This window comes from Dasypus novemcinctus, chromosome 9, assembly GCF_030445035.2.
Source record: "Dasypus novemcinctus isolate mDasNov1 chromosome 9, mDasNov1.1.hap2, whole genome shotgun sequence".
NCBI lineage: Eukaryota > Metazoa > Chordata > Mammalia > Cingulata > Dasypodidae > Dasypus > Dasypus novemcinctus.
Genome location: NC_080681.1, coordinates 115181289 through 115196372, shown reverse-complemented (window position 1 = coordinate 115196372; position 15084 = coordinate 115181289). Strand labels below are relative to the sequence as shown.

Genomic DNA, 15084 nt, shown 5'->3' with positions numbered 1-15084 from the left:
CCCGAGGCTGGCACGGCCTGACGGCCTCGCCTCGGGAAAAGGCAGGTGGAGAGCAGTCAAAGCGCAGGGAAACCGGGGAGGAGGGCGCTTCACACCCAGCCGGGACGCCCCGCTCGCTGTGCTGCCCCGAGGGCGCCGGCCAGGACACCCGGCAGCTCCGCCGCGCCGTCGGCTCCCGCGGAAGCCCGGCCAGGGCTCGCCCGCAGGCGGGAAGAAGGGCCAGGGCGCGGGGCGCGGGGCGCGGGGCGGGCGCTTCCCGCGGGAGGGCGCGCCGGGCGAGGCCCCGGGCGGCCGAGGCGCCCCCTCCTGCGCGCCCGCCCGCTCTTTCTCGTGCGCGTCCCTCCCCTCCGCTGCCCCCGCCCTCGCTCCCTATTTGGAGCGGAGACACCCCTGACGTCGGAGCCGCTCGGCTCGCCGCTCCCCCGCACCGCGTGCCCGCCCGGGGCCGCAGACGGCGCGCAGCGCAGCCGAGCGGAGCCTCGCGGGGCCTCCCCAGTCCTGCCGGCCGTCTCCCCAGGCCTCCCGGGGGCGCCCGGCCGCGCCACCCCCGTGGCCCGCAGACAGCTCCGCAGGATCCCGCAGGCGCGCCGCGCTCGCCGCCGCCCCGCGCGCGGTAAGTCCCGCCCGGGCCGGCACGCGGGCGCCCGGCTTCCAGAGGCTTCGGCCGCGGGGGCAGCGCCGCGCCGCCGGCCCCCAGCTTCGCCCCGCGGCCCGTCGGCGGCCGAGGACGCGGAACCGAGGCGCTGCCGCGGACCCCGGGAGCCCAGGGGGCCGGGCGGGGGCCCCGGGCGCCGGGAGCGGAGGTCGTGGGCGCGGCTCGGGGTGGCCAGGGGCCACCCCTGCGCCTGGGGTTCGTCCTGAGACTCGCCTCGGGTTTCCATTTCTCGGTAGGAGTTTCCGTGACCGAGAGGGAAAGCGGGAGGGAGATGCGGTGCCCGAGCGAATGCCGGGCGGGGCGAGCGCGGTGGCGGGCGCCCGGGCAGGGGCTCGGCCTCGGGGCGCGCGTCCCCGGCTCTGCCCCGGCCTCGGCGCCGCTCTGCCCCGGGAAGTTTCTGCCGCCGCCTCTCCGCTCTCCATCTCGGTCTCCGTCCCTTTCTTTCTGTTTCTCTGGGTCGGTGCCCCTGCCTTGATGTTTGCTTTCCCCGCTCCCTCTCTCCCCGCTCTGCTCCTCCGTGGGAGTCTCGCCCCGGGTCTGTGCGTCTGCCCGGACCCCCACCCTCAAATCCGACAACCCCCGCCCCCCCGGTGCTGGAGGCCTGGATAGCTTCCTAGGTTGGGTGGAGGCAGCAAAACCGCCCCCCTGCCTCCCGCGCGCCCCGGGGCCTGGCCGGGTCATCCCCGCCGGAGTCCAGTCGGGGGCAGGGAGAGGCAGCCTTTCCGGGGCTCGGTTTCCTTAGGCCTTCCACCCCCCGCGAGGCGATCCGGAACCCCGGGCCCTGCTGCCCGCCACCTGCCCGCCGCGCTGCCTGGGCGGGCGGCTCCGATCTTCCCAGGCGCGGTGAAGGGGGCAGCTGCTGGCCGCGGCGTGGCCGGGGGGGAGGCGGGCTCGCTGCGGCCCTCTCCCAGCTGGAGGCGACGGTCTGTAACTACGGGCACCCCAGGAAAACAGAGGTCAGGGCCAGAGGCCAAAGCCCGGGCACTGGCGGGGGGCGAGGGTGGGGAAGCAACTTGTCAAGAAGGAGCCCCTCACCTTTTGTTCCTGCCTAAACCCCCAGTCCCCGGGGACTTACTCCCCCAGGTGTTTGGGGCAGCTTGGTGCTGTTAGGGCGTGGTTTGTCTTTCACTGGGGCCAAAGAAAAGGCGGAGGCTCGAGCGTTTCCTTGGTGACTCCACCCCTGGCGTCACCCCCTGCAAGCCAGCCTTTCTCTCTCCTGGGCCTGGGCTGGAGGCTGGAGAGGGCAGTAGGTGCTCTGCTTTAGCCAGGGATCTGGCCTCATTATTTTAAAGTGAACCTACAGACCAAGTTTGGCTCCTTCCCCCGCCCCCAACCCCAGGGTGGGAGGGTGTGGGAGCAGGCAGATGGTGGGGAGGTCTGCAGGGGGACTTGTGCTCAGCAGATGTGCCGCCCGGCCCCGCGGCGCACTAGAGTGGCTGTGTTTGGAGACTGTTTCAGTCTGCGGGTAGGAGGGCCGGTGGGAGAAGGGCTGTGGTCCAGGTCGGGTTGGGGGTGGTGGTGGCACAGAGGTAGCCAGGCTGGAAGGTAGAGCTGCCTGGCAGGGCCGGGCAGGCTGGGTGGCGTGGGCTTGGCCCTGCGTGTCCACCCCCTGGACATTGGTTCCTGCTCTGGCCCAGAGCCTCCCCTGCGCGGAAGGAAGGAAGCCGCCGCTGTGAGCCTGGGGTCGTGGAATCGCAGTGGCCTTAGCAACAGGTTGGAGCCTGACTCCGCCCAAGGAAATCTGCTAACAAGGACATTCCCAGGCTGTGCTCCTCACTTCACTGGGGGCACACGTGGTGGCTTAGGAAGGTCAGTGGCTTGGCTTGCAGCCGTTAGGCCATCCTGCCTGCAGGCACACAGTGAGCCAGCAGATGAGCTTTGGGCTGAACTTGTCCTCGGATGCCCAGTGGGAGCCCAGCACACCCTGCTGGGACCTGACCTGTGTGAGTGGCATCCCCAGGCCTGGCCCTGGCCCCCCCCTGTTCGCCAGTGACATTTCAGTTGCAAGTTCAAGGAAGTCCCTGGACTCCTTGCGAGGCCTGCAGCCTTCGCCCCACCCCGGCTGATCCCTGAGCCTGGAGCTGCGGCCGCCAGCGCCACACCCTCTGTGCCCAGGACCAGGAGCCTGTTTTCCCGCAGTTGGCTTCTCTAAGGGCCTGGTCTCTTCAGGACCCTGTCCTGCGGGTGGCTCAAGGGTTAGGAGCTATGTGGGAACTTCCTCACGGCTCCCACCCTGGCGAGTGAGTGTGATGGGCGGCCCATGGCCGCTTATAAAGCCCCTCGCCCCACCCACCTGTCATCTCGTTTGCTTGAGTTGCACCTTGACCTTTTCCCTAAGGTCACTTTCTTTGGGAAGATGCAACCCCAGATTTAGATATTCCCAGGGCCTGCCCGAATTTGGCAGGATGGGGAAGAAGGGAGGGGGGAGGGCACAGGGGAGGATGAGAGGCAGAGGCGGGGGCAGGGGCCCGGCAGCACCAGAGGCTTTTGCGATGGTGGCTGGTGCCTGCCCGAGGTTTCCATGTCCTCTCCAGTTTGCTTCTCACCCACCCAGGAGGTAGGTGTTGCCCCTCTCCCCACCTGACACATGCGGAAATTGAGGCCCTGAAAGGTTAAGGTGGCCAAGCTAGGATTTGAACCCCCACTGTCTCAGTGGGCGTAGGTGTGGGTGGGGGACAGGGAGGGAAGAGGAAGGGGGAGCGTTTGTCTGAGACGTTGGAGAAACAAAGAACCACAAACTCCACTTGCTTATTGTGCTGATATTGCCTTGTGCCCTGAAGACCGAGCCCCCAGCTGGAAGCACCCCTGGGTGTCAGCCGTGGGACGGGCTCGTCGCGGGCCTGCCTCCTACCAAGTGGCCGGCCCTGCGCTCCATCCGCTCCCACCGAGCGGGTTGCTGGGAACAATAACGACAAAGGCCTGGGGTGCACTGTGTGTGTGAGTGTGTCTGCCTTTCTCTGTGTGTTTATATATGCGTGTGTTTGTGTATGTGTATGCAGGGTGTATTACATGTTCATGGGGCGCAGTGGGTTTGGGGTGTGCCTGTGTGTGTGTGTGTGTGTGTGTGTGCTGGGGCTGAGTGTTAAGCATTGTACCTTGAAAATCCTGGTGTACTTTAGGGACCCTGAATACTCAGATTTACCCAAAAGAGGAAATGGGGTTCACAGAGCGTAGGGGCAAGGAGGAGGTGTTCCTTGAAATCTGGGCCCCCCGCGTGTGAATCCAGGTGGTGGGGCTGGGTGGCCCCTATCAGTGGCGCTGTCCTGGGGGGGCCCTGTCCTGGGGGGCCTGTCCTGGGGGGCTGAGGTGGGGGTGGTGGAGAACTGGCTCCTGACCTGCCTGGGCCTCAGTCCCGTGGGGAGCGTGTGCTGCGCCCACACTCGGGTCAGGGTATGGGCGGTGGGGCTGGGGCGTGGGGTTTGGGGCAGGCTTTGGGGAGGAGGCTGGGGTCCGGGGGCGTGGAGCCGTGGGGGCGCCCTGCCTTCCCTGGGGGCGCTTCTGAGCGATGCCAAGCAGCTCCTGTGTTCGTTCAGAGCCCTCTTCTCCCGTGGGAGATCTGGGGTGGTCACTGCTTGACCCGGGCCTCAGTTTCCACAGCACAGTTATCAGCCAGCGCCGTCCCAGGGAAACTTCCTTTCCGCGTGGGTGCCGCTGAATGCTGGGGGACCTGCGGCTCCTGGTTGGGGGTAAATGGTGGGGTGGTCAGAGGCCAGGGCGCCCTTAGTTATGCCTCAAGGCCCCTGGGAGGAAGTGCGCAGGGGAGTGGACCTTGCAGAGTGCCCCCAGGAACTCTAGACGGGTCCTAGGGCAGGGCTCCCCACCCTGCTGCCCCCCAGCTCCACGCAGGAAGGACGCAGGAAGCACGCAGGGCCGCCAGCCATTCTCTGGATTCCCGAGGCCTTCTCTTCTCGCTTCTTCCTCCTCTGGGTCCCTTTCCACCTGCAAATGTAGCGTCGAATGACGGTCAACTTGCTACTGTCCCGGTTCAAACCTCAGTTCTCCTGTTTACTGTGTGACCTCGGGCAGATCTCTTAAACTCTCTGTGCCTCAAATTCATCTATAAAATGGGAGGAAAGAATAGTGTCGCTCTTGTGGCATTGCACGGGTTGAATAAGCTAATCTAGGTAACTGGCTGGTGTTACTGCGAGGCAGGGCAGGATGTGGGGCGCCTGGAGCGTAATTTCCCCCCTCCCCACCTGTGTTCACGCAGCCCCCTTAGCCTGGAGCTTCCTCCCTCTTCCCACCAGCGTTAACTAATTTGAATCCTGTAGTAAATCAAGAACCAAGAGTCTGCTCCCCCCGCCCCCATCGCTCTGACCCCCCCCCCCCCCATCACTCTGACCGCCCCTACTCAAAATAGCCGCTTCCTCTCACCGCTTTCTGGCCCGCTGCTGCCTGACACTTGGCTCTCCCCTAGGCTCCGGGCCCCAGCCCCACCACCGTCACCCTCCTCTCCCTCCCCACCCCCTAGAAGCTCGGCCCACCTGCCGACCGCAGGGAACGGCATGGACCCAGGGGAAGGCCGTTGTGTCACTCGACTTGCTGTGGGCCCTGGGGCAACCTCTCTGCAAAGCGAGGGGGTTGGCCCAGGGAATCTTCATTCCCCTTTCTACCTTGGCTTTCTGGGAGTCCCAGGACTAGCCGTGTGACCTGCAGGTCGAGAGGAAGGGATGAGAATCTGTGGGTGAGGCGCTTGAATCTCAGGAAGGAAGGTCCCGTTGTTGCCTAAAAAAAAAAACCCAGCAGAAAAGAACCCTGCTAGCAAAGCGCCTACCCAGCGTGAGAGGGGGGCGTTGTGGGTTCTTTAGGCGTGGGGTGTGTTCACGAAAGGGCGGGGAGGGGGGTCGGTGTGACCCGAGCCCAGCGTCCTTCCCGCTTGCGCCCCGGCACCCAGCCTGGGCGCTGCCAGGCTTGCTGAACTCGCTGCTCCCCGGGCTGGGGGTCCTCACAGCCGCCAGAAGGATGAGATCCGGGCTTTGTCGGGTGCCTCCTGGGTACTGGGTGCTTTCGTTGGGTCCCCTCCTCCTGCTAGTCCCCTTACGGAAGGTGCTCTGTGCCCCATTTTGGGGCTCAGGAAGATAGCCACGTGGTTCCTGGGTGGGAGGGCTGGAATTCCAACCTAGGAGCCTGCAGGGACCACCCTTGCCGCCGGAGCCCTTGGCAGTCTCCTGGGGCTCAGGGCTGGCCTAGTGGCTGCAGCGCCCGGGACTTCGGGGAGAGGCCGCGCCTGGCTGGTTGACTTACAGCGCCCCCCTGTGGGCACAGGTGGCCCTTACGTTTAACTCTCAAACGATGGGACGTGGCCTTCTGCCTGGGCTTGTCTATAATTTCTCCCAACTCTGGCCACAATCTGACCCTCATAACCAGTCGCTGTCCCCTGGGCCAGTGACGCCCCTAAATATCTCACCAGTATGCTCTCTCCTGATAAATCTTGTTATTAACCATCAACCCCAGTCACTACTCAGTTTCAACCTGGCCCTAACCCATCGCCTCAATGTTAACTTCCCTAACCCTAATTCCAAGTCAAATCTGACACCCATCCCCAGACTATTCTCATTGTAACCCCAATCTCAATTCCAGACCCTAAGCAAACTGTAGCATCCCTACCTGCCCCAGGCGAGCTTCGGCCCCACCTGATCCATTCTTCCCGAGGAAGGCAGGTGGCGCCCGGAATAGGATAGAAGTCCCGGGACCTCCCTGAGCTCTCCAGGGAGGTCTCTGTGAGCTCTGGCCTTCAATCGACCTCCCAGGCCTCTTCTGCTTGTGGTCAGACCCGGACTCAGGCTAATTCCCCAGGGAGGGGAGAGACGTGTTAGAAGCAAGAAAGCCTTCTGGGTGCTAAGCTTGTTGCCAGGTTGCCAGTGAGGAGCAAATGCGTTCTATTTTGCTGGGAGGTGGTTCTGCTGAAAGCACGGGCTGTGCCGTGCTCCTGTGTGGGCGAGAGCCTGGACCATGCTGGAAACTTGGGGTGGGGGCATCTTCACCGCCAACGGCTCCATCCCCTCCATCCCTCCCTGTTGGGCGGGGAGCAGGGGCCTCTAGACATTGGGATCCAGCCAAGGGTGGTGTCTCTGCTCCCCGAGACCTCCTGCAGGGTGAGGGCAGGTGCCGAGGGGAACTTGCTGGATGGAGGGAACAGAGTGATGGGAAGGGGGTCGCAGCCCTGCAGGGCGGGCCCTGCCTGGACGCTGCGCTGAGCCAGCCCCACCTAGGTTTTCACTGCGGAGCAGGCAAGCCCCATCCCACCACCTCCCTGGACACTTTACAGAGTGCCTGCACTGCCAGTTCCCCCTTCCCCCGCAGAGAGCGCGCCCAGGGTGGGGTTGCCTGAATGCCTGAAAGGAATGCCCAGCCCCGAGCCACCCCCACTCGAGTTCTGGCCTTCTGTGGGAGCAGGGGGCCAGGCCCTGACCCCCAACTCCCTCCCCCCGATTCAGCCTCACAGGCCCCTCCAGGGACTGTCCCAGGACAGAACCCAGACTGAGTTGGAACAGTCCTTGGGGACCTTCTCATCCCATGGACCCCAAGCCTGGCTGCCATCAGGACAGCTGGGGGAGCTTGTTAAAAATGCCATTCCGCCCTAGAACCTTCGCCCCACGAGTCCGCTGCGAATTATGATGACCTACCGGGCATGGAGACTCCTGATTTCATCCAGCCCACTCGTTTTATAGGTGGGGAAACTGAGGCTGAGTATCCAGGGTCACACAGCACGTGTAGGCTTCTGGCTTCCAGTCCAGTACCCTTCCCACAGTGTCCTATCCTCGGGGGAAGAGACCCCTTTGCAGTCATTGCCCTCAATTTTTTTTTTTAAAGATTTATTTATTTCTCTCCCCTTTCTCCCCACCCCAGTTGTCTGTTCTCTGTGTCCATTTGCTGCGTGTTATTCTCTTGTCCGCTTCTGTTGTTGTCAGCAGCACAGGAATCTGTCTCTCTTTGTTGTGTCATCTTGCTGTGTCAGCTCTCCGTGTGTGCGGCGCCATTCCTGGGCAGGCTGCACTTTCTTTCATGCTGGGCGGCTCTCCTTGCGCGTGGGGCTCCCCTACACAGAGGCACCCCTGCGTGGCACAGCTTCCTTGCGCGCATCAGCACTGCGCATGGGCCAGCTGCACACGGGTCAAGGAGGCCCGGGGTTTGAACCACGGACCTCCCATGTGGTAGACGGACGCCCTAACTGCTGGGCCAAGTCCGCTTCCCTGCCCTCAATTCTTTATCTCTCTGAAGCCCCCTTCCCAAGCTTTTTGAGGCAGGGGGAGGATGGGTGAAACCTATGGTCGAGAAGTTGGGGAACATGAGGCAAATTCTCTGAGCAGCCTTTTGGACAGACATTACCCTGCAGCGCCATCTTCCGGCAAACTCCAGTATTGTCTTAGCGTCCCAATCTGCGTCAGGTCAGGTCCTCGGCTTTTGGTAGTCTCCTGCTGGACTTGGGATGAGGCTAGGGCTGGGGATAAGAATGAGTGTGTAGAGCCCTGGTGGGCTCACGGCTCCTGTGGGGCATCCTAGAAATAAGTACCTTCTGGTTCTGGGTTAGTCTTTTCCCCCTGAAATCCAGCCAGCCCAGGAGTCAGTCTCTGCAGCAGTGAGGGATGGAGGTGAGCAGCCAGCAGCTGTGGCGGTGCTTTCCAGAACTGCTGCATTGCCAGCCCTGGAAGGAAGGCACCGCGTCGACGGTCATTTGTGTTTCCCTGGAGGACCCACCTCCTTGAAGGGAGATGGAACTAGTGGTCGTTCCTCCCTCTCCACGTGCTTGAAAACTTCGCGTCTCATCTCATAACCACAGCAGCCCTCCGCCATACCCAGTGTTACCATCCTTGCTTTTTAGCTGAAGAAACTGTGGTGCACAGATAGAAAGTACCGTGCTCAGAGTTCACATAGTAAGTTGTAAAAATAACCAACACATCTGGAGTGGGTGTCATCTGCCAGGCCCTCTGCCGAGCGTGTCATTTAATACCTCATTTAATAGTCGCGGTGCCCATCTGGCGCAGGTGTATTTTTCAGCCCCGTTTTTGAGGTCTGGAGAGGAGAAATAACTTACCCCAGGTTATGCTTGGCTGTGAGCGGTCGAGCCGGGATTCGAACCCAGGCGGTCGGGTGAGATGCCCAGGGCTCGCGCCGCCCCCGCCCCATCTCTGCCGGGCCTCACCTGCTGCCTGTGCTCAGTTCCAGGGCCCCGGAGGCCACGGGCACGATGCTGCGGGTCCTGGTGGGTGCCGTCCTCCCCGCCATGCTGCTGGCGGCCCCGCCGCCCATCAACAAGCTGGCGCTGTTTCCAGACAAGAGCGCCTGGTGCGAGGCCAAGAACATCACCCAGATCGTGGGCCACAGCGGCTGTGAGGCCAAGTCCATCCAGAACAGGTGGGGTCCGGAGCCTGGGGTGGGGTGGGTGCTGAGGCCAGGGCCCGGAAGGGAGGAGGAGGACCGGGGCTGCCCGTCCCTGCCTGCCCCGCGGTGACACGGGCCTGGCGACCTCTGCTCCCACAGGGCATGCCTGGGACAGTGCTTCAGCTACAGCGTCCCCAACACCTTCCCGCAGTCCACAGAGTCCCTGGTGCACTGTGACTCCTGCACGCCGGCGCAGTCCATGTGGGAGATTGTGAGTACCGCCTGCCCTGCGCACCCAGAGCCCGCGCCAGCCTCGACCCACCTGCCCGGGCTCCTGCATCACAGCAGGTGGCAGCAAGTACTTAGCAAGACCTCATGGAGTGCAGGGTCCTGGGCTAGTGCTCGGGATATAGATGTGGTCCTTGCCACTGGATGGCTCACGAGTCTCCCACCAGCACGTACAGGACCAGGGACCTGTCTGAAGCTCCGTTCTGATGTCCTGCTGAAATGTGACTTCCCATTGTTATTGGGTGAGACCCTGTGTGGTCAGGCTTACCAATCTTTCCTTTCCTTCTTTTCCTCCTCCCTGGCTTGGCTCTTGCCACCAACTCATCTGCTTTCAGGAGTCCCTTTTGGTCCCACTCTCTCGCACCTACCACAGGGCCTTTGCACAGGTTCTTCTTGGCTCGGAATATCTTTCTTCTCCTGGCCTGACTTCTCTGTTCATTTTCCATCTCTTCGCACAAGCATCGTTTCCTTAGGGTCCCTCTCCAGACCCCCAGACGGAGTCACATCCCCCTACCACGGGTTCTCAGAGCACTGTGTGCCCTCCCTGGAACATGTGTACAGCTGAAGTTTCACATCTGCATTCGTGTGATTGTCTTTCCCGCCCCCCCTAGACTGAGTTCCCTGAGGGACCAAGCCCGTCCTTGTGTTCCCAGAGCAGGGATGGAGACGGTGCATTCCGAATGCATGTGGAGGGTGAGGGGATACTTACAAGTATGACAGGTTGGGGGGCAAGATGCTCAGGGGTTCCTTCAGGGTGAGCCCCAGCTGGGCCGGGCGGGGCCTGGGATGGGTCTCTTTTTGGGGACATGATGTCTGAGGTGAACTGGGCACAAGTTTGGGGCGGGTGGTAGGCGGAAGGCTTGGGCGAGAGCCTTCCAGGCAGAGGGAACAGGCTGTGCGGCTTGCTGAGCCATGGGGCAGCGCAGAGTAGCTGGAAGCCGTGGTGAGGTTGCCCAGGGCACCCTGACGGGCTTGGGTGGCCTTGGTCAGGAGTCAGGATTTTTCTTCGTCGTGCAGTGGGGAGCGCTGAGGGGACTTGTAAATGGGGGTGGGCCACAAATGAAGTTTTCCCCAGCGTGCCTTCTGGCTGCTGTGGGGGAGATGGAATGGGGCTGGTCTGGAGGCGAGGAGCCCAGTGGGGGGCTCCGGCGGGGGCCGGCCCCTCCCCCTCCCCTCACCGTGGGCCCCCACCTCCCTGGGGCAGCACAGGGGGGCTCTGGGATTCTCGGGCCCACGACGAGGTCTTACCCTTGGGGCCTCCCTGCCCGCCCTGGGCCTGCAGACACATCCCTTCCCTTCTCTGCTGCCCTTTCCAGGTGACCTTGGAGTGCCCCGGCCACGAGGAGGTGCCCAGGGTGGACAAGCTGGTGGAGAAGATCCTGCACTGCAGCTGCCAGGCGTGTGGCAAGGAGCCCAGTCACGAGGGGCTGAGCGTCTACGTGCAGGGCGAGGAGGGGCCGGGCCCCCACCCCCACCCCCACCCCGGCCGGCACACCCCTGAGCCCGAGGATCCCCCTGGGGCCCCCCATGCCGAGGAAGAGGGGGCTGAGGACTGAGCCCCCCAACTCTTCCTCCCCTCTTGTCCCCTGTGGAATGTGGGGTCTCACCCTCTGGGGAAGAGTAGGGGGGAGAGGCTGAAGCCCTCCCTTAGGCACTGGATGGACTTGGATTCAGACTTGGACTTGGAAGGCTGCCCGGTTGCCATGGCGATCTGAAGGGGAGGGGCTGGAGTCAAGCTGCACATTTTAATATATTCAGGGGTGGGGGGAGGAAGCAGAGGCTTCGGGGTTCTTTTTCGGAGGGGGTGGTGTGTCCCTTCCTGTCTGCCTCCTAGAGATGTGCCCTGGGGAGGGAGAGGAAGTGGCTGAGCTGCTGAGGTGGGACGAGGCCGTCCGAGGTGGTGGGAGCCAGGCCACAACCGCACAGCCCCTGGTGGGGCAGGGCCCCTGGGGGTGCAGTGGGGGTGCAGTGGTGGAGCTGGGGCCCTGAGCCGAGGGGTTCAGTTGCCCGCAGCAGCCTGGCGGGAGGCCACACGCCGGGCTCCAGGCTGGGAAGGCCACTGGCGGGAGCAGGGAGCTCCACCCCCCAGGGTCCCCCGCGAACCTTCTCCACTGACACTGAAGCGGCCCCCGCTCCGCGGAGTGGTTTGGGAGTCAGGCCTGGGCAGGACCCCGCTGACTCCTGGGACGAGAGCTGGAGCCAGGCCCTCTGGGTTTCCCGCTTCCTCGGCTTGCCTGCATGGGGGGAGGGGGAGGGGGAGAAGGGGTGGTCAGAGGGAGGGGGTGAATCCCCAGTCTGTTACCAAAGAAAACCATCCCTCCCTCCTCCCCCTCCTCCAGCCCCCCAAGTCCTAAGCCCCTCAGAGCGCTGATGGAGCTGACTTACTCTTGGGGGAACCATTTCTGAATATCCAACGGGATGGGGGTCCCCCTTCCCCAGAGGATCTGTCCACCCTCCTGGGGGCAGTGGGCGCCCAGAGACCCCTGGAAAAGGAGGAACGGGGCTTACGAGGGTGGCCGTGTCTGCTTGGGGGGCTCTCTGCTTTCCTAATTCCCACCCTCCCTGTCCCTCCCAGCTGCACTTTAACTCTAGAGGGGGGTGGGGCAGGGCATCCGGCAGCCAGAAAAGCACCCCGGGGGCTGCCCGTCCACTTGTCCCTAGCCTGGGGGTGCCCCCGCCTTCACAGCTGTTCCGACAAGAGCTTCTGGAGCTTGTGACCAGTAGGTTGTCTCCCTGATGGACCCTGAATCTTCTCATGAATAAATTCATTCAATGCCTGTGTCCTCTTCCTCAGTGGCCAGCTCTGCTGATCCCGGGGCCTCGGAGCGGGCGGTGGCCCGGCCTGGGCGAGGGGGCCGGGCTGTGGCACTTGAGCCCACCCCTCCCTGCATCTGTCGAGCTCTCCCTCCTGCCAGGCGCACTTCCGGCTCCTGGTCCGTTGTCCCCCCAGCTTCCCACCTCTTTCCTTGGGGGGCTTTTCCTGGCGGGTGGGCCTCCTCAGCCGGCCCTTCCTGATGTTGACCTTGGACCTTTGGACTGGCCTCATGGCGTCTCTTTTCACCCTTAATGACCCAGCATCTGCCGTTGCCTGGACCCCAGGCTGACCCCGGGCCCCGGAAGGTGAAATGGGCAAAACCGTTGGTTACAAATGATCATCTGAGGGCCTGTTCCGGGCCGGGTGCCCCTTAGTCCTCACCACCACCCCTGCCCTAGACGTGGCCCTTGCTTTCCAGGCGAGGTATCTGGAGCACAGAGGACGGAGCCATTTGCCGAAGGTCACGCGGGAGAGTTGTCCAGCACCCAGAATCACTGCTCTCCGTGTAACCTTAGTCGCTACCACTTGGGAAGCCCCTGTCTGTGGCAGGCTGGGTGCTTGGCACCTCTGGAGTTGGTGTCCTTCACGGGGACCCCTCGAGGTTGGCCTTGTCTGCAACGCACCTGGACGGTCGGACCGGTGCTGAGGGGGATGGGCTCTGACTCTCCCGTTGTCCCTTGCATACATCGCTGGCATCCACCACGTATCAGGCAGTTGACACATACTATTTCTAAATCCTGGGGAAACCCCCATTTTGCAAATGAGAAAATGGAGCGCCTTTTTGCCCAGGGTGTGATTTGTCCAGACCAGGAAGTAGCGGCGCCAGGATCTGGTCCTGCGCCCTCTAGTGGCAAAAGCCGTGCCCTTCGCACTGTGACTTCCCTGGTGTACCCAAGCCCGTCCTTCCTGGCTGCTCTGCGGCCCGGCAGGTTGTGCGCTTCCCAGCCCCGGAAGCCGTGCGGTACACCGTTGGCATGACCATCCATGATGGCCTTGCATCCCTGGGGTGGAACTGGCTGGAGAGAAGTCTCCCTTCTGCATGCAGAGACTTCGGTGCGCCCCAGGCTGGCAGGGCACGCCCTGGCCGTGTTGATAACCATTCTCTTGAGCTGGAGGTGAGGATGGACCCGAAGGCCAGAGCAGGTGCTGCGGAGCTGCTGAGGACTCGGGTTCAAAGGAAGGGTCTCCCGGGGAGGGGTCCTTGGCGCCGGGCCTGGGGGACCCGCTGGGTGAGGAGTGCAGCACGGTCTTGGAGGCAGGGCCAGGCTTGGGAGACGCTGCCTCTGTTTTGCACGTGGAACAAGGCCGGGTGTGAATTCGCAGGCACGTGAAGGAAATGAATGTGAGGCCCACTGGCACTAACGCGGGAAGACGCTGGGTTGGCCCCGCTGGTGGCAGGCCTGGAAGGCGAGCCAGAGTCGACTTCCGACTTACGGTTCTCTTCGCAGGGAGGCTTCCTGGAGGTGTCGGAGCAGGGCCGTTTTAGCTAGACCAAGTGGGGCGGGGAGGAGGAGGAGGCTGGCGACCAGCAGGGGTGGCGGCAACGGGCCAGACAGGAGGTGATGTGGGCCCGGTGGAGGCAGTGGGGCTGGGGAAGTGGGGCCACGTGCGAGAGATGCTGCTGGGATGGGGACCCCCCGGAAAGGCAGGAGCCGGATTTGAGAAATGAGAGGTGGCAAAGAATAGAGAAGCCCGGCTATCCAGGGCAAGCTTGTGAATGGGTGTGGGGTGTTGGGGCAGTGTCTGTCCCTGCCAAGCTCAAACTGAACCACCAAGAGAGCCCAGAAAAAAAATGTAGCTCCCGCCCCGCCCCCCCAACAAGGTGGATGGACTAAAATCTTCACAGGGGATTAACCCTGGTGCACAGCCCTGTGGACACGGGCCTCTCTCCACACGGCCAGGGAATGAGGGCCGGCTTTCCGGCCTTGTTTGCCTGTGTGGCACCAACCCCCAGCTAGTTTTCTGCCCCTGCTCCAAGCCTCTGGGAAAACCCAGGCTGCCTGGGTTCAAATCCCTGGCTGGCCACTTATTTGTGTAACCTGGAGCAAATTGCTGATGATCTCTGAGGCTCAGTTTCCCCATCTGTAAAATGGGGAATATTGCTCAGACCTTACTGCCAGGTTGCGGTGAGCCTTACCTGAGACAAGGCACGTAGAGTGCTTAGAGGGTCGGCTGTTATCCTTAGAGAGAACGGCTCACAGCTCCTGGTGGGAGGGCTAAGTGTTTTGCTTATTCATCCACTCATTCATTCATTCATTCATTCATTCATTCACTGAACAGATATTTACTGAGGACCTAATATGTGCTTGGCACTGATCTAGCCACCAGGAACACAGCAGTGAATGAAAGAGACGAAAGCCCCAGTTTGGTCCCTGCCTTCTGGGAGAGCAGTCGTGGGCAGACCAGATGCCCTCCCCAGACCTCGGTTCCTCCATCTCCATGGTGAGGGACTTCCCTTGGTCCTTTACAAACTAACAGGCATGGAGGTCTGGGCAGAGGTCTAAGACTCATCTGGCCCATTGTGGCATTGCAGTCTCCTCCAGGGGGGAAGCTCCCCGAAGCTAGAAGTAATCAAGCAGTGGCTGAGTAGGTATATGTGAAGTTCCTCCCTACCCTGAGATGTTAAGGAAGTCTAGGGTTCATTATTTCATGAGCGAAATGACAAACTCAGGAGCACACATGGAGCTTCTGAAAAAAATCTGGAGGGCTATAGAGGAGAGATCTCAAGGTAATAACGAGGTGGCCAGAAGGTGGCACCAACACCCTGGCACAGATCTTGAAAAATCATTTTTTAAAAATTATAGCAAAGTACAAATCATAAATAACAAACACCCTTGAATCTGTTACCAATAATTAACAAATGTTAACCTTTGTGTCATTTTTAAGAATAAAAGACAAACATTACAGAAAAAGCTAAGGCAGAGGGAGTAATCTCTCCCACAACATACTATCACAAAGCTCAAATTTATCAGGCACCTCCTCTGTGCTATATGGTTAAATACTC

General features: G+C 62.0%; 1 protein-coding gene across 1 annotated transcript; it reads left to right on the top strand.

Annotated features, from left to right (window-relative positions):
• The first annotated feature begins 428 nt into the window (after positions 1 to 428).
• Positions 429 to 12042, top strand: NBL1 (NBL1, DAN family BMP antagonist). Its single transcript, XM_004458621.5, has 4 exons — positions 429 to 613; positions 8816 to 9010; positions 9137 to 9248; positions 10582 to 12042. The coding sequence occupies exons 2-4, from the start codon at positions 8844 to 8846 to the stop codon at positions 10819 to 10821; spliced, it is 519 nt and encodes a 172-aa protein (XP_004458678.3). The 5' UTR covers positions 429 to 613; positions 8816 to 8843; the 3' UTR covers positions 10822 to 12042.
• Positions 12043 to 15084: the final 3042 nt, after the last annotated feature.